Source organism: Amblyomma americanum, chromosome 5, assembly GCF_052857255.1.
Source record: "Amblyomma americanum isolate KBUSLIRL-KWMA chromosome 5, ASM5285725v1, whole genome shotgun sequence".
Taxonomy (NCBI): domain Eukaryota; kingdom Metazoa; phylum Arthropoda; class Arachnida; order Ixodida; family Ixodidae; genus Amblyomma; species Amblyomma americanum.
The window spans coordinates 61,249,011-61,276,317 of NC_135501.1; the positions used below are offsets into that span (position 1 = coordinate 61,249,011).

At 45.9% G+C, this 27,307-nt stretch overlaps 1 protein-coding gene across 1 annotated transcript in view; it reads right to left on the reverse strand.

The window, feature by feature from the left end:
• Window positions 1-27,307, reverse strand: part of LOC144132486 (solute carrier family 4 member 11-like) — a 70,327-nt gene that overhangs the window by 30,018 nt on the left and 13,002 nt on the right. The window contains exons 2-4 of the mRNA XM_077664933.1: window positions 9,532-9,572; window positions 7,508-7,642; window positions 850-919 (exon numbers count right to left, since the gene is read on the reverse strand). Of these exons, the coding sequence (XP_077521059.1) occupies window positions 850-919; window positions 7,508-7,642; window positions 9,532-9,572 (246 nt within the window). The remainder of the gene's footprint in view (window positions 1-849; window positions 920-7,507; window positions 7,643-9,531; window positions 9,573-27,307) is intronic.

Sequence of the window (27,307 nt, forward strand, 5' to 3'; positions counted from 1 at the left end):
AGCTGTTCTTATTCTCCTAATAATTTCTTCTGGTTAGGATACAGGATGCCAACCTATAAAAGAAATGCGCTCTCTCTTATTTCTTGCAATACATCAGAGCCAATATAAAAAATCCCAGATTATCAACTCTTTCTTTTGTTTTCTTTAAAGTATTTTAAAGGCTTCAACTGCATTTCGCCTGTTTACGTGCTCGTCCATGCATTGCAAAGTTATGAGTGGCACCACAGCGTATCAGAGGTGACTAATGTGTCTTCCAGTATTTACTCTGTCTACATCCCAACACTACCCTCCAGACGCTTCTGTGAACAGATTCCATGAAGTTCGGCTCTTAGAGCTCAAGACAAAACAAATGCTTCATGTAAGAAAGGAAGTAGACAGGAACGCCCATTACATCTGTATTCCATGAACTAACGACTCTAGTACCGCCACCAAAGGAGAAAGGCGAAAATTAAGGGTCATAGTTACCAAGCATATATAGTTGTTGCGTTCACCTAATTTCGGCAGACCATGAGGCTAGAGCGCGTCGTCGGGTCGGGTTGGGCGTTAGACAAGGCTGGGCACTTATTGCATTGCATTGCATCGTATTGCATCAGCAGCCTTTGTCTGAGGGCTAGTTGGTTCACGTTTTCATGGTGGAATACTTTTTAGAGGAACATATAAAGGGAACAAGATAGGCGCTTTCACGTTCCTTCTGTGTCCTGTTTGCAGGTTCTATTACCTTACATTCTTATCGACATGAAAACAGTTTTGTTTTCCCTAACATGCTAATGCTAAAACCAATGCACCAAAGACATCCTGGTCGCTTACAACGAAAATAAAGAATAAGCTGAATATGTGGCTCGAACGTACCTTCGTCCGATAACACAATTGACTTCTTGATTCCGGTGATGCTGGTGGTAGGTTCACTGGTCCCCAGAAGCTGAAACAGCCACTGAAGATTTTATCTTATGCTTGTCAATAGGCGAAACGTTCCAGAATATTTAGGACCACAGAGATTGAAAAGGCGCTAGACTTACAATGCGCACTCCAAGTGTGACTAACACTTCCGCAGGAATCAAAAATGCATGCATATAGCTAACGCGCACCTGAAAAAGCAATTTGATAAAGCTTTTGTTGTCCGCGAAAACTTTACTTACACTAAGCTAAAGATAAAAAAAGTTGCTGCATTATACATCGTGAATTGACCAAATAACTTCTTACTTTTTTAAGGAGGGCACCATACTGATATGATCTACACGTTGTTCTTAAAGGGGCGCCAAAAAACGGCCGTGTGCTGCGTGCTGTAAGTGCACTATAATGTGCCCTGGGTTGTCGAAAGAAATGCTGGAGCCCTCCACCACGATGGTTTTGTCTTTGTTCCTTCTTTCACACCCTCTTCACACCTTTCTCCCGCTCGTCACTGCGTTTTCAGTTCCCGGTAATCAGTTTTTGTTTACTATGAACACGTCGCTGAACTGTGGCATACACATTGCCCATGCTAAGGCCTGTAGAAAACCCACTTTCGCAGCGGCAGCCTGCAAAAGTGATGGATGAAATTTTTAACGATTTATAACACGCAAGCTTTCACGTGCGTCCGTATTAATGTCGGAAGCCTATTCGCTGGCAAGCGTCACATCGTCGTAAGCACGACTGATAAGTACCCATTGTTTACGCTAACGCTGATTAGATTTCTAAACTAAGCAAATGCTTGCTGCACAAGTTGGATGGTTGAATTGACGGAAGAAAGAATTTCAGGAGCCTCTTCTTTAAAACGTAGCGGCTGCATGTGCCATCATGCGTGTTTTTGTTCTTATTTTTGCGACACATTTGCAAACTTAAAGATGGCGTCTAGCAATTCTTCCTTTCTGAAATGCAATATCTATTGGCTTCTACGGTACCATTATTCTAGCTACTTTTTAACCAACGTCTGCTGGACATGGATTCACATAATAACATTAACACAAATAACACTATGTTTATTTCTGCTACATTGTACGGATAGATTGAAGCGAGAATGCCGGAAGGAAAAACTACTCTTTCCGCAGCTTGACAGTGCTCCAACCACATTTAAATTACCGCCGTTTTCTGTAAACCTTGTGTCTTGGCGACAGCAACTGTGCGTGCGTTGACATGTGGATGAATCCTACCACATTCATTTAAATACCGCCAGAAGATTCAACATATTGACTTCAAATGCACTTAATTCGTAATCGCGGTTAGATTTCTTTTTGCACCTTCGCCTTGTAAGAAGCCGTGATCTTGCCTGAAATATGAAAGCGCTGTCTGTTGAAATATCCGCTATTGATTCCTTCCTGATTTCCATTTTCTATTTTCTGAACATGTCAGCTTGCTTTTTTTTTCAATCCACTGATCCAGTTCTAAACTTTTATGATTTACGACCCGGTGTTCAAACCTCTTTATTCTGTGTTCGCTTTTCCTACCTGCTTGCAGCTAAATACTATTGCAGCCTAGTGGGTACACAGTTTCATGGGACTGTTAGCACCAAAAAATAAGGAGAAGGGAAACGAAGGAGGCGGGACAAGGTGCTCTGTTCAGTCTACTTCGTTTTTGTTTTCCTTGTCATTTGGCGCATACTGATTATTTTCACCTTCTTTTTATGCCAATGTGAAGTAAGCGGTAGAACACTACCAAAATGCCTTTTCTATGCATTTGCTTTCGCTCATTGGCTTCACGCGTCGTTTACAGAATGGTTTACTCTGTGATTCTCAAGATTTAAACCATTCTCAGCCCAGGTCTCCAATAATTGTCTCATATGTGGCTTTGCCATGAGCACCAAGACGTACTCTTCTAACAGCTCTGTGATTTTTTTTCTAGTCTCGTCCTAACTTCTATCGTTTGGCAGAAAAGTGAACTCTTAGAACTAAGCTATCACGCATAATGCCTTTCCAAATACCTCTCAGTAGATCATGCTTTATGTACAGCCTTAATGCTCAATGCTTCAGAATCGAATCTGGTCGCATTTTAGACTGGCAGCCTACTGAAATTTGTTTCCAATGTATATCAGCTCGTTTAACTCTATCCCAAAATATTTGTAGTCGGCATCCAGGGCACCTTTTTTCATTATAGTGTAAGCCCACGATCAGGGGTATCGTTGAATGTAAAAAAAAGAAACTGACTCATTTGCGCTAAGCTTAAAGCCTAGGGGATGCCTTGCGTATGCAGAAATAATGTCCGGTCTTCAAAATGGCAGTAAAGAGAAATGCTATGACAGACAAGACTAATGGGTTAGCGTCACGTGATAGAAAATATGCAGTCACTACCGAAACCCGAGCTTTTCGCGTTCAGTGGGCTGGGTTACATGTATGGCACTGCGCTTGTGCACTAAACTGCTCTTAAATTAATTCGTAGCCACTGAGTAGGATGAATTTTCAAATGCAAGAAATTACTGGACAAGTACCTCGCAGCAAAGGGGCATAACTTTATCTCACTATGTTGATGCTTTGCATAGCTGCTGTGATTGAGGGGTCGAATCGCAGCTAGGTTGGCTAAATTTCAATTTAGCTGAAAGGAAAAATGTTCCTGGGCTGGGTGACTTTGGCACTCATTGGAAGAATTCCCACTGGTAGAAACTAGTCCCGAGCCATCCACTAATTATCCCTCTTAGCTGACTTGTGCCTTTGGGGCGCTACAAATTAAAAATTGGAGAAGCTGTCTTCCGAAAAGTCCGAAGCCAAAAGCATATAATTGCTTAGGCAGCTGCTTAGACGGTAAATGGATATAGTCTAGCATGTGCCGTCTATACCCGCGTAATGAACCCACTCTCATAATGAACCAGCCCTACACTTTCAACGGCTAGAATCTTAGCCTTTAGCTTTTTGTAGCGGGGTCCTCTTTTAGCTCCGTCGGCAGTGCAAAATCGGCAGTGCAAACCTTGGCAGCGTGCCAAGATGCTTCCCCCCCCCCCCCTCATGTCGCATGCCCTCATTCTGCCCACTTGTATATTTGTACATGTGTGTGATATGCAGCGATGGCGTAGAGGTAGAACATCCGCCTCGCGTGCAAGAGGACCGGGGTTCAAATCCTGGTGCCGCGCAATTCTCCACCGGGTTTAAAAAAAAGAATCCGCGTGTCCATGGAATTGCATAACCAGGCCTGGAGTGCGGCCTGATCTCGGTGACCAGAACCGACAACGCACTCTCTCACCAGAGCAGGATTTGGCCACCCTGGTGTAATATTTGGCCACAACCTTCTATGATCAAACCAATTAACCCTCGGCCCTCAGTCCCCAGCGGCTGCGGAGCAACTGACCACGGCGGCGGTCAGACCTGTGACGCAGCGGAGGGTGCTAAGAATATCTGGCTCCGGACAGGCCGCCATTGGAATCTGAACCTGGCAACGTTTAACGCTAGAACTTTACCTAGTGAGGCTAGCCTAGCAGAGCTGTTTGAGGAACTAGCGGGAATTAAATGGGATGTGATAGGGCTTAGAGAAGTTAGGAGGACAGGTGAGGCGTATACAGTACTCAAGGAAGGACACATACTGTGCTATCGCGGGCTAGAGGATAGACGAGAACTAGGTGTGGGATTCCTCATTAATAAGGATATAGCTGGCAACGTAGAGGAGTTCTACAGTATTAACGAAAGGGTAGCAGCTATAGTAATTAGACTGAATAGGAGGTACAAGCTGAAAGTGGTGCAGGCCTACGCACCCACATCCAGCCATGATGACCAGACCGCTGAAACTTTCTATGAGGACGTAGAATCAGCAATGAAGTAAAATCGCAGTACACTGTACTGATGGGCGACTTCAATGCGAAGGTGGGCAAGAAGCAGGCTGACGACCACGCGGTAGGTGACTATGGGATAGGCTCTAGAAATAGCAGGGGAGAGTTATTAGTCGAATTCGCGGATAGAAATAATTTACGGATCATGAATACCTTCTTCCGCAAACGAGAAAATAGGAAGTGGACCTGGAAGAGCCCCAATGGTGAGATTAAAAATGAAATCGACTTCATACTATGCGCTAAACCTGGCATCATTCAGGATGTGGCCGTCCTCGAAAAGGTGCGTTGCAGCGACCACAGAATGGTAAGGTCTAGACTTAGCTTAGACTTGAAGAGGGAACGGAAGAAGCTAGTGAAGAAGAAGACCATTAACGAGTTAGCCATAAGAGGGAAAGCACAGGAGTTTAGGATAGCGCTGCAAAACAGATATTCGGCTTTAACTGAGGAAGATGGTCTTGATGTTCATTCAATGCACGATAATCTGACATCAATAATTACGGAGTGCGCAGTAGAAGTAGGCGGTAGGACAGTTCGAAAGGATACCGGGAAGCTATCTCAGGTGACTAAAGATCTAATTAGGAAGCGCCAAAACATGAAGGATTCTAACCCTACCGATAGAATAGAACTAACGGAGCTATCAAAGTTAATAAATAAGTGCAAGGTAGCCGACATAAGGAAGTTTAATACGGAGAGAATCGAGCATGCTATAAAGAACGGAGGTAGCCTAAAAACAGTGAAGAGGAAACTGGGTATAGGTAAATACCAGATGTATGCATTAAGAGACAAGCAGGGCAATGTCATTAGCAATATGGATAAGATAGTTAACGTAGCCGAAGAGTTCTACACAGACCTGTACAGTAGCCAATGTAATCAGAGCGTTAATGAGAAAGACAACAGTGCACAGCAATGCGCCATCCCGCCAGTAACGAAAGATGAAGTAATGGAAGCCTTAGAAGCAATGAAAAGGGGAAAAGCAGCTGGGGAGGATCAGGTAACAGAAGATCTGTTGAAGGATGGAGGGGACATCGTGCTAGAAAAACTAGCCACCCTCTATACGCAATGCCTTATGACCTCGACTGTACCAGAAGCTTGGAAGAATGCAAACATTATCTTAATTCATAAGAAGGGAGACGCCAAGGACTTGAAAAATTACAGGCCGATCAGCTTACTATCCGTTGCCTACAAAGTATTTACTAAGGTAATCGCTAATAGAGTCCGGGCAACGTTAGACTTTAATCAACCAAATGATCAGGCAGGCTTTCGTAAAGGATATTCCACAATAGATCATATTCACACTATCAATCAGGTGATAGAGAAATGCGCAGAATATAACCAACCTTTATATATAGCTTTCATTGATTACGAGAAAGCATTCGACTCAGTGGAAACCTCAGCAGTGATACAGGCATTGCGTAATCAGGGGGTAGAAAAGCCTGATGTCAAAATACTGGAAGATATATATAGCAACTGCACAGCTACTATAGTCCTCCATAAAGTCAGCAATAAAATTCCAATAAGGAAGGGCGTCAGGCAAGGAGACACGATTTCGCCAATGCTGTTCACCGCGTGTTTACAGGAGGTATTTCGAGGCCTGAATAGGGAACAGTTGGGAATAAGAATAAATGGAGAATACCTAAATAATCTGCGATTTGCTGATGACATTGCCTTGCTGAGTCATTCAGGAGGTGAACTGCAAATCATGATCAATGAGTTAGACAGGCAGAGCAGATCGATGGGTCTAAAAATTAACATGCAGAAAACCAAAGTAATGTTCAACAGCCTAGCAAGGGAACAACAGTTCACAATTGGCAGCGAGAGCCTAGAAATTGTGACGGAATACGTCTACTTAGGGCAGGTAGTGACAGCTGATCCGGATCATGAGAGGGAGATAACTAGAAGGATAAGAATGGGGTGGAGCGCATATGGCAAATTCTCGCAGATCATGAGTGGCAGTTTACCAATTTCCCTCAAGAGGAAAGTGTACAACAGCATAATCTTACCGGTACTCACCTACGGGGCAGAAACGTGGAGGCTAACGAAAAGAGTTCAGCTTAAGTTAAGGACAACGCAGCGAGCCATGGAAAGAAAAATGATAGGTGTAACGTTAAGAGATCGGAAGCGGATGATATCACAACACAAAAGAAAAGCACACAATATAAAACACGCCCCTTGCAACACAAAAGAAGCAGGTGGAGACAGATACTGCGCCATTTCCTTTCCCCAAAAACCAATTATTATTATTATTATAACACAAAAGAAAACCACAAAATGTCGAACACACCGCTCGCTGCAAGCTGCCCTGGTTAACTAGAAACATGCCACAACGAGGGGGGGAGAAACCATTTATGACACATGCGTCCTGTTAGCCGCTCTGACCTAGGGTGCCCGGATGCCAGCTCGCCTCCGGCGCTGGCCCATCGAGCAAGCTTCCGTGGTTAACGGGAAACATGCCACAACGGGCGGAAGAAAAACCATTTACGACACATGCGTCCTGTTAGCCGCTCTGGCCTAGGCTGCCCGGATGCCCGCTCGCCTCCGGCGCTGGCCCATCGAGCAAGCGGCCGTGACTAACTAGAAACATGCCACAACGAGCGGAGAGAAAACCTTTACGACACATGCGTCTGATCGGACCATTCCCCCTCGCTTAGGCCGAGGCTCCCGACACTCGCGCGCGACGCCGCCCTTCCCTTTTGTCGGCGCGTTCCCCTGCTCCCATTCGGCGGCCCTCCTCCCGCCTTACCACGACGTACGCCAGCTGCGTCGTGACAAGGGCCATGTCATTACCTTTTCAAGAGCGGCGTCCAAGATTTTTCCCAATGTTGTCTCGGGCACATCGAGCAGCAAGGTGGCGTCGCAAAGAAACTGGGCAACATCCATGGAGGCTCGGACTTCCGTTCCAAAGTCCTTCATTGGTATCAGCTGCAGCACCAGAAAAAAGAATCGTTGCTTTAGTCAAAGGAACCAAGGCTGGTGAAGCATTTCGGTAGTGCTGCTAAACGTTTAAAAATATTAAGCCAGGTATTTAAAGAGTATTCAAAGCGCTATGCGCACGGGCAGATCAATGGAAATGGCCTTTGCCTGCTGAACCCAATGCAATGAGTTTTGATCCCCACAGCATTGGATGCATTTCGATAACATGAAACTGATATGCGCCTATGTGCAGTGCAGTGTCAGTGTACCTGACTTAAACTTAAGGCCATGGTCGATGTTTGCATAAATACATGCGCGCCTGTTTGCGTTGTGTTATAGAACGTAACTGAGCCTGAAGGCCGAGGTCAATATAGCTACAGGGTCCTAAACTATGGGGCCTGTGACGCCCCTTTGTATGACTGTGCCTAATCCGTGTCTTCCGATTTCATTTCAGGAAACCAATCTGCATTTTATTGAAATACAAGTCAATTTGTCTGTAGCAAAACCAAAGACAGGAAGTTTATGTGGGAAGTCTGTGCAGGCCGTCGATTATTCAGGACCTGATACAACGAGCATAACTACCGAGATTGCTATCAAGTATCACTCTGCAATTTTCATTGCTGAAAGCCTAACCTGTACTGCTAATTGATGAGACGCCGTTCTGCCGTGCGTTAAGCTTCATCAATGGCCATTGTAACACGGTAACGTTTAAGGCCAATTCACTTGCCCGAGAGTTGAACCGAAAAACAGTTGCACCATGTTGTGCGGCAGCTTCAACTATTGTGAAGCTGTGAACAGCAGTTTATTAATTCTTGTCGCGGGTGTCACGCTGAAGAAACTACATGGTAAGATGACAATAGACGGACTAGAAACATCATCTGGACCGGCAACATTTCCTGCTGCCACATGTTTTCAAATCGCACGAAAGATAGCTTTCCTTGTTTGTACAGACACTAGCGTACTATATCCTTTGCAATTCATCTGAATACGAAAGCACTAAGATGATGAAAAAACAGTGGTGGACAGCTGAATCCAGGAGTGCTTCTCTGTGATTTATTTGGATTTGTTTCAGGCTGCCAGACTATTTAGGCGTCAGTTGCTGGTTGCGTATCTGTAGACTCAAAGCCTTCGTTAAAGTTCTTCAGGAAATACGGTACGTAAAAAAAACGGTGTAGGTGGTACTTAAGGCACCTCCAAAACTGTAAATGAGTAAATATTTTTATTTTAGGCGGCCATTTTTGCATCACTTGAGTAAAATCCGAATCACATGTCTTGCGGGCTTCTTTTCAAACGTCTACGTTATTAACCAGTAGATATTATTTGGGGTTGTTGTGCGCACTTGCATGAAGGGGTTGAAAAAATACGCACTTTTATTGATCAATTAACTAGCTGCGATTCAGTTTTCAAAATCACGTCATTGTTTGGCGTTTTATGTAGATTCTTTGTGGATGTGCCTAAACTGGCTGTATAAAGGGCGCAACTATGATGCAGTGCAGAAAGTAAGGAGCGAATAATTGGGAAATCGCTGTGTCTTCTTGTACTAACAACGACCGGCACCCGTACGGCTCCCGTCCCTGTCTGCCCTATTAAACTACCAAATGCACCTCGACGGACCCAAAGTAGGGTGACATTGCAATATTGGGTTTCGGCGACATGCATTCTTAGAGTTGGGTTGCTTGCTCCTCTTACGTGTCTTTCTGCTCCATGTCTTTGTTTATGCCCCGTGCACAGTTTTCCAATGTAACCGGCTATTAGCCCATGTGTAAATAAAATAGCGCAGGCACAGTTTCCGTCAATGCTAACTAGTGGAGTTGTAATAGAAAAGATAAGAAAAATCCTGGTATTGCTTTTTCAGCATTACTGTGGGAAATAATGGTTCCGATGCAGCCTTCACTCACCTCTAGCTTCGCAGCCAGCAGCGACACCTCACCGCCTTCATCTGCAAAAGAAAGGTAACAAGCGATCGCTTTACTGAGCGCGAGTGATCCTTTTTGGTAGGATCCAATTACAAAAGATGAAGGAAACGCAGCATCTTAGCAAACTGTTAGCAAAATGATCACGACTACTGCACACATTTAAGGTTTAATTTTCGACGCCATCGTTAATGGCGTCCGGATTACTGCTTACGCTGTAAAACGTCCCGACGAAGATCAGCAAAGACAGAGAATGCACAGTGGTGTGGAAATGGGCCAACCACCGTCCTCTCTTTCGTAAATTTGCCTTGTTCATGAACGAACAATTTCAGTCATTGCTTATCCAAAATCTGGCTACTGCTCCCCAGAAGAAACCTGGCCTTCGTATTTCGTGGTTGCGGACAAGATCACTTCAAGTTCTCCGCACATGTGCCATGAGCGGAATCCCAGCCTTATCTATACCCACAAGTTCGGTTGATGGGTACTGAACGAGAAAGTACTATATTCCTTTCATTATTGGAATGCTTGTACAAGGGAACATCGCGAAGTCAAAGCGAGAAAGTTTGAGAATGTAACAGAGTGTACAATTTTTAACAACTTACTAAATGTGCGGCACTTAGGGCAAGAAAGCAGGGTGGTAGTCTGCATGAAACTCACATATTTACTGGAAGTTTGTACACGCGAATGCAAATCAGCAGCCCTTAATTGTCACTTTTGACTAGTATGTGGAGCCTTCATGCTACACAGAAATAGCCTCGTTTAGGTGGACAACAAACTGCAACAATTGTTGAATCTGTGTCTATTGTTTCTGGCTAAGAACGCCCGCAATATACGCTAGATATAGACACACATATGCACAAGTAATAAGATGGATATATGAGCGTGTGGACAAAACTCAGATGTAGGCTGGCTTCTTCAGCTACGTATCATAAACACCCGGAAACAGCGCAAATTCGCTGGCGCACAGAAAAAAACGCGGTAACAATGACAAGATGTCTTTAAAGCCCTACAATGCACTTGAGACCGAGTTTCGTGTTTTACGAGGTCAAATAGCATGTGTGTGAACCGCGTGAGTACCTCAGCTTCCGAGTGCCATTTTTGTATATTTTCTTCGGTCCCGAAGCTCGAGCTGGCAGTGCAGTGTACGGAAGAGAACGCTTTCCGATTATATATTGTGTATACTGGTGTATTGATAGCGTGGTTCAAACTTTGCCAGCGAAGGTCAAACATTGCAACATTACTGCGCGCCTTCACGGCAAAAACCTCAAACTTCACCTCGCTCCTCAGAGATAACTTGACGCCTTTCACCTATTTCGTTTCGACAGGTCCTGGACGCAAGAGGCGGAGAACCGAATAGAGTCCCGTAATGAAATTTTTGTGTCTTAGATCTTTCAAAGGACGCATGCAACGTTTTTGTCTCAGTGGTGGGACAGTCTGGAATCCGTATCGAACACAGATACTCGGACTCAGACAAAATGTATATCATTAAAAAACGAAAACTTCTGGAGACAATTGCAGTAAGGTTTACATTATTTGGATAATAAAGTGGCAGGCTGGAGCGTGTTATACGCAGCTCTGTAGTGCCACGCGGAAATTTCTGATGCACACAACAGAGCATAGTTTATAGGAGTAACCAGGCAGTAATAACGAAGTCATGGATAAAGTAATTTCTGCTAAGCGTAAGCAAGGACTATAAGCTTTGATTCACGTTCTTCTGGAAGTCGCACGCAGTCCCTTAACAATGTTAAAAACCAAAGCTTAGTACGATCATCTTGGCCGCTATTGTCAGATAAAAGTGAACAAAAATGTGGATTTTCCCCGTCAAAGGACCCCCTTACAGGATTCTCATGAACCTGCTATCGTGATAATGCATAGTATGGCAGAAGAAAAGGGATAGTCCCCTCTCTTGCAGTGTCGGGGATAGTCCCGTCCCTGAACTGTCACGCCACTCCCTGCATTGCCATCCTGCTCACGTTAGCAGCTACATGAGAAACACCCGACGAAGACGAAGTTATTCTCTATCAGAACGCTGCCTTCACGTCTGTGCAGTTTCTTGGTAATTTGGGTTATAATCAGGGAGGCGCCGCTCCCTTTTTGCCACGGCGATGGACGTGGAGGCTGCTGTGCCTCTATTAGAACCCGGTAGGTCGGCAGCAGCCACCCAGAGGAAGCGCCTGCACCGCCAGAGTGACTCGAGCAGCCAGGGCACTGTTGTGTACTCGGTGCCAAGTGAAGACTCCTCGTCCTCGGCCGACGACGGTTTCATACCGGTTGTTGGCAAGAAGGCCAAGCGCAGACTGCGTAGACAAGCCGAATCGTCCTCATCGAGCACGTCAACGGTGTCCTCATCAAGAACGCCAACGATCATCACGGCGCGAAGTTCCTCGGCGCATACAGCCTTGTTTGTGCCATTGAACTCAATGGACAACTTGAACCTACTGAACAGGCAAGCCATCTCTATTTATCTGGAGAGCCTTGAACCAGGAGGCATAAAAGATGTCAGAATCAACCCGTTCAAAAACATAATTGCCATTGATGTGGTGGAGCGAAGTTCACTAGAGAATTTAAGCGCAATCACAAAACTCGGCAACATCAGTTTACGCCCCCTTATTCTCCAGGACAGCGGCACTACGGCTGGCGTAATCTACAACGTCGATATCGCCATCTGTGGTGCAGATTTACCCATGTTTATCAAGCCGGCAACCGACGGCATTTCCATCATTCAAGTTCAGCGGTTAGGCAGATCTCCATGCATCAAGCTGACCTTCAAGGGTGACTGCATACCATCGTACGTGAAGGTTGGGCACTTTCGTCATCCAGTTCGACATTTTGTGCCTAAGCCACTTCAATGCAGGAAGTGCATGAGGATCGGCCACGTGAGCGGCGTCTGCATCAACTCCATCGTGTGCCCGCCATGCTGCGAGTCACACAGCGGTGATGTTTGCCGCGCGACTACCTTGAAGTGATGTTTGCCGCGCGACTACCTTGAAGTGCGCCAACTGCCACGGCCCTCATGACTCTTCCTCGAAAGACTGCCCCTGTCTAAAGACCGAGCGGGTGGTACTGAAGCAAATGGTGCGAGACCATTCTACCCACAAACAAGCCGCCGCAAAGGTGCGACGACGTCGTTCGCGCCGCCGAAGTTCGTCAAAGAAAGCAGTCACATTTGACAATAATGCCCCAAACCCAACTGCAGCTTGTCTGCCTCCACCAAAAACCGTACCATATCAAGGGAGCCCGGCGCTTGGTGAGGCTGGACCTGCTGCCTCAGATGCAACTTGGCCACCACTGCCAAAGCCTTCTACTCCTACTGCGTCAGGGATGTTGGCGCACTCAGGGCAGTGTGCAGCGCCTACGACTGATACAGCCAACAGGCATGATCAAAGCCAAGGCCCAGATATGCAAGTGATTGCAATGCTCACGACACTAATGAATGCCATGCGTGCTCTGCTTTCCAGCGTACACACGCCAGCAGCACATAGCGCACTTCAAGTGCTGGACGCGCTACATCCAGTTTTTGCGGCTCTACAGTAGACGGCATCAAGGCTCCTTCGCACCTGCCTTTTCAAAAGAAAGCCAAGCAAGCTTTCATTTTCCAATGGAATGCTCGTTGGCTCCAGTCCCGGATTTCCGATTTACGGCACTACGTCTACGATAATCACTTCCCCATTCTTGTGATTTGTGAACCGAAGACCCCGGCAATTTTTCGAATATCCGGTTACGAGGCATTTTCATCACCCACGCTCAACAGATCCAGCAAAGTCATCATCTACATTCGACGTGAACTTACATATGTGCAACATTCCGTTCCTCTGAACGAAGACAATCAGTACGTTTGCCTGTCAGTGAAGAGCCGTCACCTGACGATTACGCTACTGGCGGTGTACTTGGTGCCATCAAGTCGTTTCGACGCCAGAAGGTAGAGTGGTTTGATGGCAGCTACACCTGCTCCGTGGGTTATTATGGGTGACTTCAATGCTCATCACACCATGTGAGGAGGCGTTAGGATGGACGTTAGGGGAAGACAGCTTGTGTCCTTCGCCTCTGTCCATGACCTCTAGTGCCTGAATGACGGAAGCCCGACCTATTTACGAGGGGTGACTTATAGCAGCTGCTTGGACTTGACTTTCGTTTCAAAGTGCCTTATCAACAGCGTCCGGTGGTTTTCGGATGTAGAAACCCATGGCAGCGAGCATATCCCAACCTCTGATTATTACCGGCCATTCCACATTTTCAACAGCCACGTGTAGGCAGCGCATTGACTGAACAGTTTTTAAATTACTTATGGAGGCTGCTTGTGCAGAGGGCTTCTCTACCGGTCTTTGAACAAAACATTAAGGAGGCTATGGAACACGCCACCTGCCCCTTTAACCCTGTCGCTAACTACACCGATTTTGACTTCGAAATACAGCGGCTGCGATCACAACTGCGCAGGGCAGAGTGCAGATACCGACGCACAAAGTCGCGCCTAGACCTAAGAGATGCTAGGCGCATACAGAAGAAGATTCAGCGCAGAATTCAGGCACTGCAAACACAACGGTGGAGGACATTTTGCCAAACACTTGATCCACGGAAGCCTTTGTCACGCGTTTGGAGTGTAATTCGGGGTCTTCGTACGTACCCTCAACAGCGCTACCCGTTCAAATCCGTAGCGCTCCACCAAAGGCGCAGTGTGGTTGAGGTAGCTGAAGATTTCTGCGCAAGAATAACAGGTCCTCCGAATCCAGGCGCAACGCTGCACTGCAACAATGTTCCACCCTCACGGGATTCTCGAATGGATGCACTATTCTCCATGGAAGAACTTGATGCTGCGCTGGCTTGTTGTAGAAGGTCATCATCACCAGGGCCCGATGGTGTGACGTACTCCGCAGTTGCCAAACTTGGCCAAGAAACTCGACGGGATTTTTTTGGACACAGCAGTCATGGACTGCTGGCATAGTTCCTCATGATTGGAAGACCGGTCGTCTGGTTCCACTTCTTAAGCCGGGGAAATCACCGCTCTACCTTTCATCGTGCCGTCCAATTGCACTCGCCAGCTGCGTCGGCAAAGTCATGGAAAGAATGCTGCTCACACGTGTGGAATGGTACTTGGAGCGATATCAGATTTATCCAGTCTTCATGTCTGGGTTCCGACAGGGCCGCTCTTCTATCGACAACGTGATTGACCTTGTAACGTCGGTGCAACACAGCAAAGTTTGAAAAGAATGACCGTGGCATTGTTTTTGGATATCAAGGGCGCGTACAACAACGTAACGCATCAGGCCATTTTGGACGCAATGGAAGCTGCTGAGATCGGAGGCCGCACGTACAGCTGGATACGCAGCTATTTATCAGAGAGGTCGTTTTTTGTCCAGACTGCGGACGGGCCAACGTCCTTACACAGAAATTCGCGCGGAGTCCCTCAGGGTGGAGTGCTGAGCCCAGTTCTCTTCAACCTTGCTCTCATCGGCCCTGGTCGGCGTATTGCCACAATCTGCTCAGATCTCGGTATATGCAGACGACATCTGTATTTGGGCATCAGGGGTGACCCGTCCTCAAGTTCGTGCAAGACTTCAAAATGCGGCATTGATATTGACATCTTATCTTCGCTTGCAGGGCCTGAACATTTCGACCGAAAAGTGTTCACTTGTGGCGTTCACACGCAAAATAATGTCACGCTACACCATTCGCATTAATGGCGATGCCATTGCCTATGAGAGAAGCCACAGATTATTTGGCGTTGTCATCGACAGGAACCTCTCGTGGAGTCCACATGTCTGCTACATGAGAAAGAGACAATTGCCATTGTCCACGTCCTCTCCTTCCTCGTTAAAAAGTCCTGGGGCGCATCAGTGCGCTCTATGCTGCAACTGTACCGTTCCCTATTTCTGGGCTACATGCGGTACAGTCTTCCGATATCAGTTCCATTAGAAAGACAAATATCAAGACTCTTCAAAGTGTGCAAGCGCAAGCTCTCCGTATCTGCCTTAGACTGCCTAAATGTGCATCAACAGCAGCAACTGTTCTTGTTGCCTGGGAACCTCCTGTTACTACATACATTGCTGTTCACACTATGAGAACACATATTCGGCACCTCAAACGGGTTCCCTGTCATCACCTCGCAACACTCCCAATAATTAGGCCTCGCACTGCATTCGCCAAAGTCATTGAAGCTCATCGCGCATATCTTCCATCGGAGTTCACCCCTGCGTCACGACCGTACTCACCCTTATGGAGTCTTCATGAACCTCGGGTTCACCTCTATATTCCTGGATTTACGAACAAAGCTGGTGTATCACTACCCGCTCTCAAACAACTGACATTGAAACACCTGCATTCTTACCACAGTCACCGCATACATGTTTACACAGATGGATCAGTTCACTCGATTAGTTCTGCGGGGTCGGTGGTGATACCGGCCAGATCCATCTTCATGAAAGTGAAGACGACCTATCCAACATCTTCAACTGGTGCGGAACTCGCAGCCTTACGGGCTGCGGTAGAGTTCATCAGTCAAGAACCTCCACATGACTGGACGGTTTTCACCGACTCTAAAGCAGCCCTTCAAGCCCTGAAAGCTGCGCTACGCCGCGGGTCACAGGAACAACTTGTTGCTGAGATCCGTATGCTGTACCACGGCACCGTTTCCAAAGGTCATGACATCATTTTTCAATGGCTGCCAGGACACTGTGGTATTAACGGTAATCACCAGGCCGATGCGGCTGCGCGTTCGGCTCACAACGACGGACTTCCAGTGCGGATCCCAATATAAATACCTGACGCAGCGTGTGGGCTTCGCCCTTTGGCGCTGGAGCTCACACTTTTAGCGTGGAACACGGGAGAGTTTTGCAACCTCCGCCTCAAGGCACTGGACCCTGGACTGCGCCTTCGTCTTCCACGTAACTTAGGACGTCGCGACGTAACATTGTTATGCCGTTTATGGATCGGCGTTGCTTTTACCAACCACTATGCTTTCCGGATGGCGATGGCCGACAGTCTTGCCTGTGAAAGCTGCGGTTGTGGGGAGACCATCGCTCATCTTCTCTGTGAGTGCCCTGCATTTGCGAGTGCAAGACATAAACTGTGTTGTGCCCTGGACCGCCTCGATCCTCGCCCATTAACAGAGCAAAAGATCCTCGGTTTGTGGCCACAGCAGTCGACTGCCCTCAAGGCATACAAGGCACTCTTTGCCTACTTGAGAGCGACTGGATTGAGTGGCAAATTGTGACAACGTTGTGCGCGTGTGTGTTATGCCTTTTTCCCCTTCTCTTTTCCTCCTTTTCGCCCCCTAATCCCTCTTCCCCAGTGCAGGGAAGCCAACCGGAACCCCTTTCTGGTTAACATCCCTGTCTTTCCCTATCGATCTATTATCTATCTATCTATCTATCTATCTATCTATCTATCTATCTATCTATCTATCTATCTATCTATCTATCTATCTATCTATCTATCTATCTATCTATCTATCTATCTATCTATCTATCTATCTATCTATCTATCTATCTATCTATCTATCTATCTATCTATCTATCTATCTATCTATCTATCTATCTATCTATCTATCTATCTATCTATCTATCTATCTATCTATCTATCTATCTATCTATCTATCTATCTATCTATCTATCTATCTATCTATCTATCTATCTATCTATCTATCTATCTATCTATCTATCTATCTATCTATCTATCTATCTATCTATCTATCTATCTATCTATCTATCTATCTATCTATCTATCTATCTATCTATCTATCTATCTATCTATCTATCTATCTATCTATCTATCTATCTATCTATCTATCTATCTATCTATCTATCTATCTATCTATCTATCTATCTATCTATCTATCTATCTATCTATCTATCTATCTATCTATCTATCTATCTATCTATCTATCTATCTATCTATCTATCTATCTATCTATCTATCTATCTATCTATCTATCTATCTATCTATCTATCTATCTATCTATCTATCTATCTATCTATCTATCTATCTATCTATCTATCTATCTATCTATCTATCTATCTATCTATCTATCTATCTATCTATCTATCTATCTATCTATCTATCTATCTATCTATCTATCTATCTATCTATCTATCTATCTATCTATCTATCTATCTATCTATCTATCTATCTATCTATCTATCTATCTATCTATCTATCTATCTATCTATCTATCTATCTATCTATCTATCTATCTATCTATCTATCTATCTATCTATCTATCTATCTATCTATCTATCTATCTATCTATCTATCTATCTATCTATCTATCTATCTATCTATCTATCTATCTATCTATCTATCTATCTATCTATCTATCTATCTATCTATCTATCTATCTATCTATCTATCTATCTATCTATCTATCTATCTATCTATCTATCTATCTATCTATCTATCTATCTATCTATCTATCTATCTATCTATCTATCTATCTATCTATCTATCTATCTATCTATCTATCTATCTATCTATCTATCTATCTATCTATCTATCTATCTATCTATCTATCTATCTATCTATCTATCTATCTATCTATCTATCTATCTATCTATCTATCTATCTATCTATCTATCTATCTATCTATCTATCTATCTATCTATCTATCTATCTATCTATCTATCTATCTATCTACCCGACGCCATTGGCTGGAAAGGCGTCCTTTAATGAAAAAACCCGCTTTTTTCTTGACTTGAACTAGTGTTTATTGATGTGCAAGTTGCAACACATGGCTGCAGGCAATTACATACAGGTATGGTTAGAGGAAAGAATCATTAACTGAATAAGTTGATCCTGAATGTTTATTCTTCTAGCGGTGTGGATGTGCGAAAGAGTGCGAATCAAGCAATGAATAAAAAAACAAACAGGGAAGCGCTGACTTAAGTTCATTTGAGGAAAAAACTTTGCAGAGTACCGTTTTACGTATGCTACTCTAGAAAGCCAGCACGTATTTGTCTCGCGGACCGCTCACTAGCCTTGCATTTTTATCTATAACATAAAGGGGAACACGTAAAACCCGTATCAAACCTTCCTGGAAAAGAGACGCGCCGAGCTAATAAAAGGCTATCATAGAAGTCACAAAGCACCACCAGCCTCCGCGGCGAGCTTCAAGAATTATCAGGGAAAGGGGCCTCCTTATCGACAAGCGCTGTAGAGAGATGCCCGATGCAGCCTGCCTACGAAGAGTTGCGTGCTGTCACAAGTTTGCAGGCTTAAAGTTGGGGAATTTGAGAAGTTCATGATAAACAGCTGTGTGTGAAAGCTAACGCGTAGGGAAATGAGCAGTTAGCTAAACTAATGGAGATAAAGTGAAGGTAGTTCCGTCATTATATGTGTGCATCACATAGTGCACATTTGAAAGAGAAATGTGGCGGGTTGTTTCTAGTTCGTTCTTTTTTTCTTCCACACACAAACCAAGCAGATTGTTGCCAAGCAGTCAGAACCTCCATGAAACGGTAGGCCACCGTAACCCGTTAAAGTACGTAATTTCGCTAATTTTTTTATTTTTTTTTATTTTACTCAACATACGTTCTCAGGCTGTTGCTGTGAGAGCATTACGTGAATGGGTTAAGGGGAGCACCGTAACAAAACACACGCAGTAAAGTACAAATAAAATAGGAAACCGATAATTCAAAGGCGCGAAGAAACTGAGATGGAACGCTGTAATCATAAGAGAACGAAAAATAATAAGATCAGTAAAAGTTCTGGTCTAAAAGCATGGAGATACGGCAGTAAAATGAGCGGGTGTGAGCAAGTGGCATAGCGGAAGGAGATTCGGCATGTGCAGGAGGATAACACAAGGCAAACATGAATTTGCCTTTAGTCACAGAACATCTAAAAAGGCAAATTAAAAGGCGCGGTTTTTAGTAGAAGCCGGGAAAACAGAAATAAATAATTCTAATATTTGATGATGCTTATAGTGAATTTTTAAGGCGCAAGGGCATCTCTGGCCAAAGAGCGCAATGGCAGAAGGTATTTCCGTTAGCTCAAGGCCAATTTTCCCAGCCTTTCACCCCCAATAAGCCGAGAACTAGGCAAGGGGAATCTTCTACCCATTGTATCATCGGTGGGTACCCGGCGGCTCTGGGGATCGAACCCCTCACCTCCCGCATGCGATGCGGATGCTCAACCATTAGGCCACCACAGCGGTAAAAGAAATGCATTTCAATTGCAATGTCTGAGAGCAAAAGATATCGGAATTCAGCTGGATTAGACTCAATTCATATGTGTGAAGATAAGTCGTATCATTTTGTGACTGTTGGGGCTATGAACAGTCCCAGAAAATAAATTGTGCTACAGATTACACATTTACCACTGCAGGAATTCCCACAGCAGAGAGAAATTACTGCTGGGGCAGAAAGAAATCATCAATAATAAGATTAACGAGCTACGAAAAACCAATTAAGCGCTCTATCTCTCAGCGGCGAGATTAGATGTTCTTCTTAGTGCATTTCTTTAGCAACGAAACGATGAATTGACGCCAATATACAGACAAAAAAAAGCAAACAGCACAATTTTGCAAAGATTCGCAGTCTATAAAAAGCGGGAATGATGACATTACTGCGGCACCCGCATTGAAGGAATGCGTAAGCATTGACGGCCTCTTCGCCCATCTTTGCCCCTCTTTGCCTCTTTTTTATCAACACCAAATTTTGTGCCATGATTTAGCTCCGCCCACATCCGATGTTTTCAAATTTGGCGCTAATTTTGCTCCGACTCCGCCCATTTTTTGGTATTTTTGCTGCAGTTAAGTAACTAATTACCTCACATGCATCTCACGAATTTCCCTGAGAGATTTTCGGATGCTCTATTTAAAACAACCATTCTTTTTCTAATACCTCAATTCGTTCGAACATTATCGTGATGACAACCTCGTGATGGCACGAAACCGCAAACACAGCCATACAATGCTCACGCATTAATAAATGCGCCTGTTCACAATCAAAACGCTGATTTTAGTTTGGGACGGATTAGCGTTTCTTACGCAAGTCCTCTAACGCTGACTGGAGCTTCTTTTAACGCGAAACCTTTACTGCGCTAGCCAGCGAGCTATTTCGGCTCGTCGCGCCGTATGCCGTATGCGTTGACGGACGAACGACCTTGAGCCGCTCTTGCCTAGCAACGCCGCAGCCGCGCTCCAACCGACGGCGCCACCGTCGACGCCGTTGCCGTCGCCGCTCGCTCCTCCAGATGTGCTCCGCGGGGGTAGAGGGAGAGGAGGTGTCGCCTCGCGGGGGTGTATATATACGCGCTTCGCCTCAGTGTATTGTAATCGTTATGGAGAGGGCGAAAGAGACGAGACAACGACAGAGCGAAGCGAGGAAGAGACAATTAACGCGCACAATACACGCCAGAAGAACGCGCCGCACGACTCGAGAAGCGTAACGACGGTGCGGCTAGAAGTTGTGTCACGCCCCGAAGTGACTCTTCAACTGCGGAAGAGACCGGTTTCAGTTCTCGAGAGCGTCGGAATGCGACGCTGCGTAGACGACGTGCCGAGGAAACGAAGCTTTCGCAATTCAACTAGGGTTAACCAGAGCTAAACCACAGCCAATTTGTAGGTCACACTCGATAAAGCGAAGGGAATTTTGGCAGAAGCTAGAGTTATATTAATAGAATGATTATATATATATATATATATATATATATATATATATATTAAGGAAGCCAACAGTCACCGAAACCAAGGTGCATAGGGGAATGTGTCTATTGTTTTTAATATCTAGTGCCAATCAATTAGTTTTAAAGAAGATTACTTATCAAGCAGCAGAAAAACAACCATGCCGCCGGTGGGATCCGAACCCACGACCTTTGAATATCGCGTCCGGTGCTCTTACCAACTGAGCTACGGCGACGGCTGTCCAATCTGCTGCTTTCGTGGGTATTTATGTTTTGCGTGTAAGCGAACCTTGAGAGTGTTCACCTCACCAGCGCCACCCTCGTCCATAGCGGTGGACGTAGCTCGTCCTGTAATACCGCAAGCGTGACGTAGAACGTCATCTAACGGCGAGGGCGGAAACTGTGCGAGAGCCCTCTTATGCTACCTATGGCATCAAGACTGCCAGAACCCAGACCCCCGTTAAACTATTAGCAGACAAGGCAAATGAAATGAGGGGCTCGTTTGACAAACATATTAAAGAAGCCAACAGTCACCGAAACCAAGATGCATTGGGGAATGTTTTCTATTTCTTTTTAATTCATAATTCCAATCAATTGGTTCAACGAAAATTACTTATCAACCAGCAGAAAAACCATGCCGCCGGTGGATCCGAACCCACGACCTCCGAATATCGCGTCCGGTGATCTTACCAACTGAGCTACGGCGACGGCTGTCCAATCTGCTGCTTTCGTGGGTATTTATGTTTTGCGTGTAAGCGAACCTTGAGAGTGTTCACCAGCGCCACCCTCTTCCATAGCGGTGGACGTAGCACGTCATGTAATACCGCAAGCGTGACGTAGATCGTCAGCTAACGGTGAGGGCGGAAACTGTGCGAGAGACCTCTTATGCTACCTATGGTATCAAGACTGCCAGAACCGAGACCCTCGTTAAAATATTAGCAGATAAGTTAAAGGAAACGAGGGGCCCGTTTGACAAACTTATGAAGGGAGCCAACAGTCACCGAAACTAAGGTGCATAGGGGAATGTTTTTCTTTTTTTTATGTGTTGTGCTTATCAGTGGGATATTATAGTACTTATATTAATAAACCGCTTAAAGAAAATTACTTATAAAGCAGCAGAAAAAACAATCATGCCGCCGGTGGGTTCCGAAACCACCACCTCCGAATATCGCGTCCGGTGCTGTTACCAATTGAGCTACGGCGACGGCTGTCCAATCTGCTGCTCTCGTGGGTATTTATGTTCATTGTTTGTAAGTGAACCTCGAGAGTGTTCACCAGCGCCACCCTCGACCATAGCGGCGGACGTAGCACGTCCTGTAATACCGCGAGCCTGACGTGGAACGTCATCTAACGGCGAGGGCGGAAACTGTGCGAGAGCCCTCTTATGCTACCTATGGCGTCAAGACTGCCAGAACCGAGACCCTCGTTAAGCTATTAGCAGATAAGTTAAAGGAAACGAGGGGCCCGTTTGACAAACTTATGAAGGGAGCCAACATCACCGAAAGTAAGGTGCATAGGGGAATGTTTTTCTTTTTTTATGTGTTGTGCTTATTAGTGGGATATTATAGTACTCAGATTAATAAATCGCTTAAAGAAAATTACTTATAGAGCAGCACAAAAATAACCATGCAGATACTTATATATTTATATATATATATATATATATATATATATATATATATATATATATATATATATATATATATATATATTTGTAATGGGACCGACAGGCGCAGCGCAGCGAAGAAGCGGACGAGTTCAAGCGGGACAACGAAGAAGCAGACGAAGTGCAGCTGGGTTTTTTCGAACGACGCCTGTGAGTGTGCCCGTCGTGTCGCCGGTCAACCAAGACCAACCGACCTGTGCTTCAAATAAATGCCTTGACATTTGGTGGAGGTGCCTCGGTTCCCGTCCCGGTCCTCATCCTGGAACTTCGAAGTGGAACGCTCCTCGTCTCCGCCACCATGCCGGAAGGTCCGAGTGAACCATCGCAGCCCATCCCTGCCACCGTACTCTGTCACGGGGTGCAGCGCCAGCGTGACCCTTCTCCTTTTAGTGGCACCGATAACCAAGACGTCGACGATTGGCTGGCCTCCTATGAGCGCATCAGCACTTACAATCGTTGGGACGATTCCGTGAAACTTAGCAACGTCCTCTTCTACCTAACGGACGTTGCCAACCTATGGTTTCGCAACCATGAGGCCGATCTTCCCACCTGGTCGTCCTTTAAAACGAGCTTCGCCGACGTTTTCGGCCGCCCCGCCGTCCGGAAGCTCCGCGCCGAGCAACGTCTTCGTGCTCGATCTCAGCTCCCTTCCGAGACGTTCACAAGCTACATCGAAGACATCGTTGACCTGTGCAAGCGTGTCAACCCCTCCATGTCCGAAGGGGATAAAGTCAACCACATACTTAAAGGCATAGCCGATGACGCTTTCCAGATGCTGCTGGCGAAGAACCCCACCTCCGTCGCTACCGTCATCCAGCTGTGCCAAAGCTTCGACGAACTCCGCAAGCAACGCGCATCTACGCGGCAGTCCGGCGCGCCTGCGGGGGGTTTTGCTGGCTTGGCCCTTGGTGGCTCGTCTGCTGAGCAGTCCCTGTTCATGCAGCAGGTTAAAGACTTCATCCGCGAAGAGATAGCTCGCCAGCTTTCTCTGCTGCATCACATTCCCGACCCCGTCTGCCCTCCGCACGACCTGCCGCCATCTATCACGCCCACTATCCGTCGTGCTATTCAGGAGCAGGTCGCTGCAGTTCTGCCATCCAGTCCCCCACCTCCTCCTGTGGCAGCGCCGCTCACCTATGCTGAAGCAGTCACCGGTACACGGCGCTCGCCCACCTCTGCCGCCTACCCTAGCAGCCCGGCCTTTTATGCTCCACCGCCGTCTATACCCCCGCCGCAGGTCCCGGTTCGTCGACCCCGCCGAAACCCTACGAACCCCTGGCGTACCGAGGACAATCGACCGATATGCTATTCCTGCTGCCTTCCGGGCCATGTCGCACGCTTTTGCCGTCAGCGATCTCCTCGTTCTGGCGATTTCATGCGCAATTTCCGCTACGATTCCGGGCCGCCCTTGCCTAATGTCTCTTCTGCCTCCTCTACACATCGCTCCCAGTACCCTACTCGCCGCTCGCCTTCCCCTCGTCGACGTTCCATTTCTCCGATGCTCCGCCGCCCGGACCCTCTCCCAGAGGAAAACTGACTGCCGGCGCAGCGCAGCGAAGAAGCGGACGAGTTCAAGCGGGACAACGAAGAAGCAGACGAAGTGCAGCTGGGTTTTTTCGAACGACGCCTGTGAGTGTGCCCGTCGTGTCGCCGGTCAACCAAGACCAACCGACCTGTGCTTCAAATAAACGCCTTGACAATATATATATATATATATATATATATATATATATATATATATATATATATATATATATATATATATATATATATATATATATATATATATATATATATATATATATATATATATATATATATATATATATATATATATATATACGCCAAGGTATCTACATGCTCCAGTCACTTCTAGGCTTCTGTTGTTTAGTAAGCAATTGCTGGAAATGCGCACACCGCGAGGGGAATTCTACCATCTTATTTTTGTGACGTTTACAGACAATAACAGCGAGAGAACCAAGACGTTATTTTGTCGAGGTCTGACTACAAAGTTCAGCGATCCTTGTGAGGAGTTTGTCGTGAGAAACCAGAAAACACGCAATCGCCATCAGATATTTCACAATACTGGGTAGGTCCCGAATATAATTTAAAAATATAAGGCACTTGGTACCTTGAAGCGTCCGGATGGTAATTTACCGTTAGTTAAATTAGAATTTTTTTAGCGATGAAAACTGAAAGCAGAACGAGACAATGCCTTTTATCTATGAGATAACGATGAGTTTAACGTTTTTTTCACTAATTTAAATAACAGTGAGGTACGGGGTCAAATACGATAAAGAAATATAAACCTCTGTACTATGTTTTTCGGTTGCGGAACTGTGTATGAGCTTCTCCTCGCAAGAAAGGAACTCTATAGAGAGACTAGTCACTTGCTGAATTCGCTCGCCAAAACACTTGAACTCACCTGAGTACCGGGAGAAGGCCGCTGTTCGCTCGCACGAAGGCGAGTATTTTGTCCTGCCATCGGGATCAATACCAAGAGATATTTATACACACCCTTAGCAAAATGTTCCCGAAGCAATACAGGGACATCTGCCCATGGTGCGGTGCAACACCCACCCTATACTATATCACTTGGGAATGTGACAGAAATAAAGCATTCCATAGCTCAGAAAATCCGAGTGCGGAGAAGTGGGAGAGTGTGCTCTTCAGCGGCAACCCAATCCTCCAAAGAGGATTGGTCATCCATGCCCAGTGAGCGGCCAAACTCAGCGGTGCCCTGGAATAGGGGCGCCGACCTCTGCAAGACAGAGGGAGACATCTGCTCGAAGAGTAAGACCTCTGTCTGACCGAAAGACCTTGTTACAGCAATAAAGTGTATCCTATTCTAAGACCAAGAGAGCTCATGGGGTCAAAGTTCGAGCAAAGTGGAGTTTTGGGCCAGTTGGTAATTCATGATTTGCAGGTGGGCTTGGCGCGAGACAAACAAGGACAAGAGAGGGACACAGGACGAGCGCTAACTAGCCACTTAAAGTAACGGAATCAGAATTATGAGCTCGAGAACCTGAATGCGCATGCCCAGCTATCCACTGATTAAGACGAGGGGGCTGGGTAGAGACAACCTGAATCAAGATATTATGGGGCTAAACGACGAGAAAAATGGCACTGAAAGGAAACGAAACTGCCGTTTCCACTTTCAAGCAGCAAAACCCTAGAAATTCGGAGGTGATAATCATGCAACTCGAGACGGCCAAAAACCGCTCCAGGATCCAGTCAGCAACAAAAGCTATCCGTTACTTCCGTTCCTTACAGTTGCACGTTAGTGCTCATCCTATGTCGCTCTCTTGTCCTTGTTTGCCTCGCGCTAAGCCCACCTGCAAATCAGAAGCAAAGTTTATTCGTTATGAATACATATAAGAGGTAGCCAATTATGTGTAGAGCTTTTCGACGACGAATTTTTTTTTTTTGCTTGAGACCAGCCCAGTTATAACGACCGCAGATATAACGAACGCTCGCTTATTATGAACGAGTGTGGTGCTGCTGTCAAAATATGTGTTTAGGGCAACGGCAACTCGTCGCAGTTACAATGAACAAATGTGGCCGCGTCACTCGGTTCTAGCGAACGAGGAGGCGCCGTAAAGGCGCCCCGGTAATTGAAAAGCTAGCGCTTCCAGCTTAGCGCTGAGACCGAAGAGCGTTTCTCGGTTACTGCGACACCACCCGCAAAGAACATGTCGGCCCAGAAAAAGGAAATAAAGGTGGCATTGAAACTGCAGGTAACCGCATTCCAAGCGCACGACGACGACCTATAAGGTCCGTCATCGTCTGCGCGAACACCAGCTGAGAGCTTGCCGCATCCGAAATGGAAGCAGATGCGCCTTGGGCGCCGAGCAGTGGCAGTGTCGAAATTGGAAGTAATGTGCGCGGTCGTGGACCAAGTAACGGCAGCGACTTTAAAAGTTTGAATACCTTGATATCCGAAGCTGCCCACGTGATATACATTGCCTGCTCTGTAGGCTTCACCTTTGGTGCTGCTACCATGCGCAGGCCCAGCCAGATAGCCGAGAGTGCAAAGCTTTTCATACTTGCGCTGAGCTACTTTCGTCACTGCATGGACCAAGAAATGAAAGATTACGCTGTCGATTACACCATGATCAAAAGCATTAAGATTTGAAACCAAGTGTTGTTCATGCATAGTATGCCGGATGTTGCCCCGGGTAGATACGTTCGTGCGGACATAACATCTCAGATCCGTACTCTGACGAAGCAGTTGACAGCAAAGGACAGGCATTCCCTTCCCCTTAGGAATACCATTAATGCGGCCGCTCCGCCAACTGCTGCCATGAATGCTTCAGTCATCAAAGCAGACTTTCGGCATCAAGGATCTACGGGAGGAGAACAAAGCCTGGAAAGTGCCGTGGTAGTACCTGCTTTGAAGAAATAGGCACGCGTGGTGCAATTTATAGGAGTAAATGCTACTTCAGACGGACATTGTAATCTGGTTTGTAATCTAAGGAGTCCACT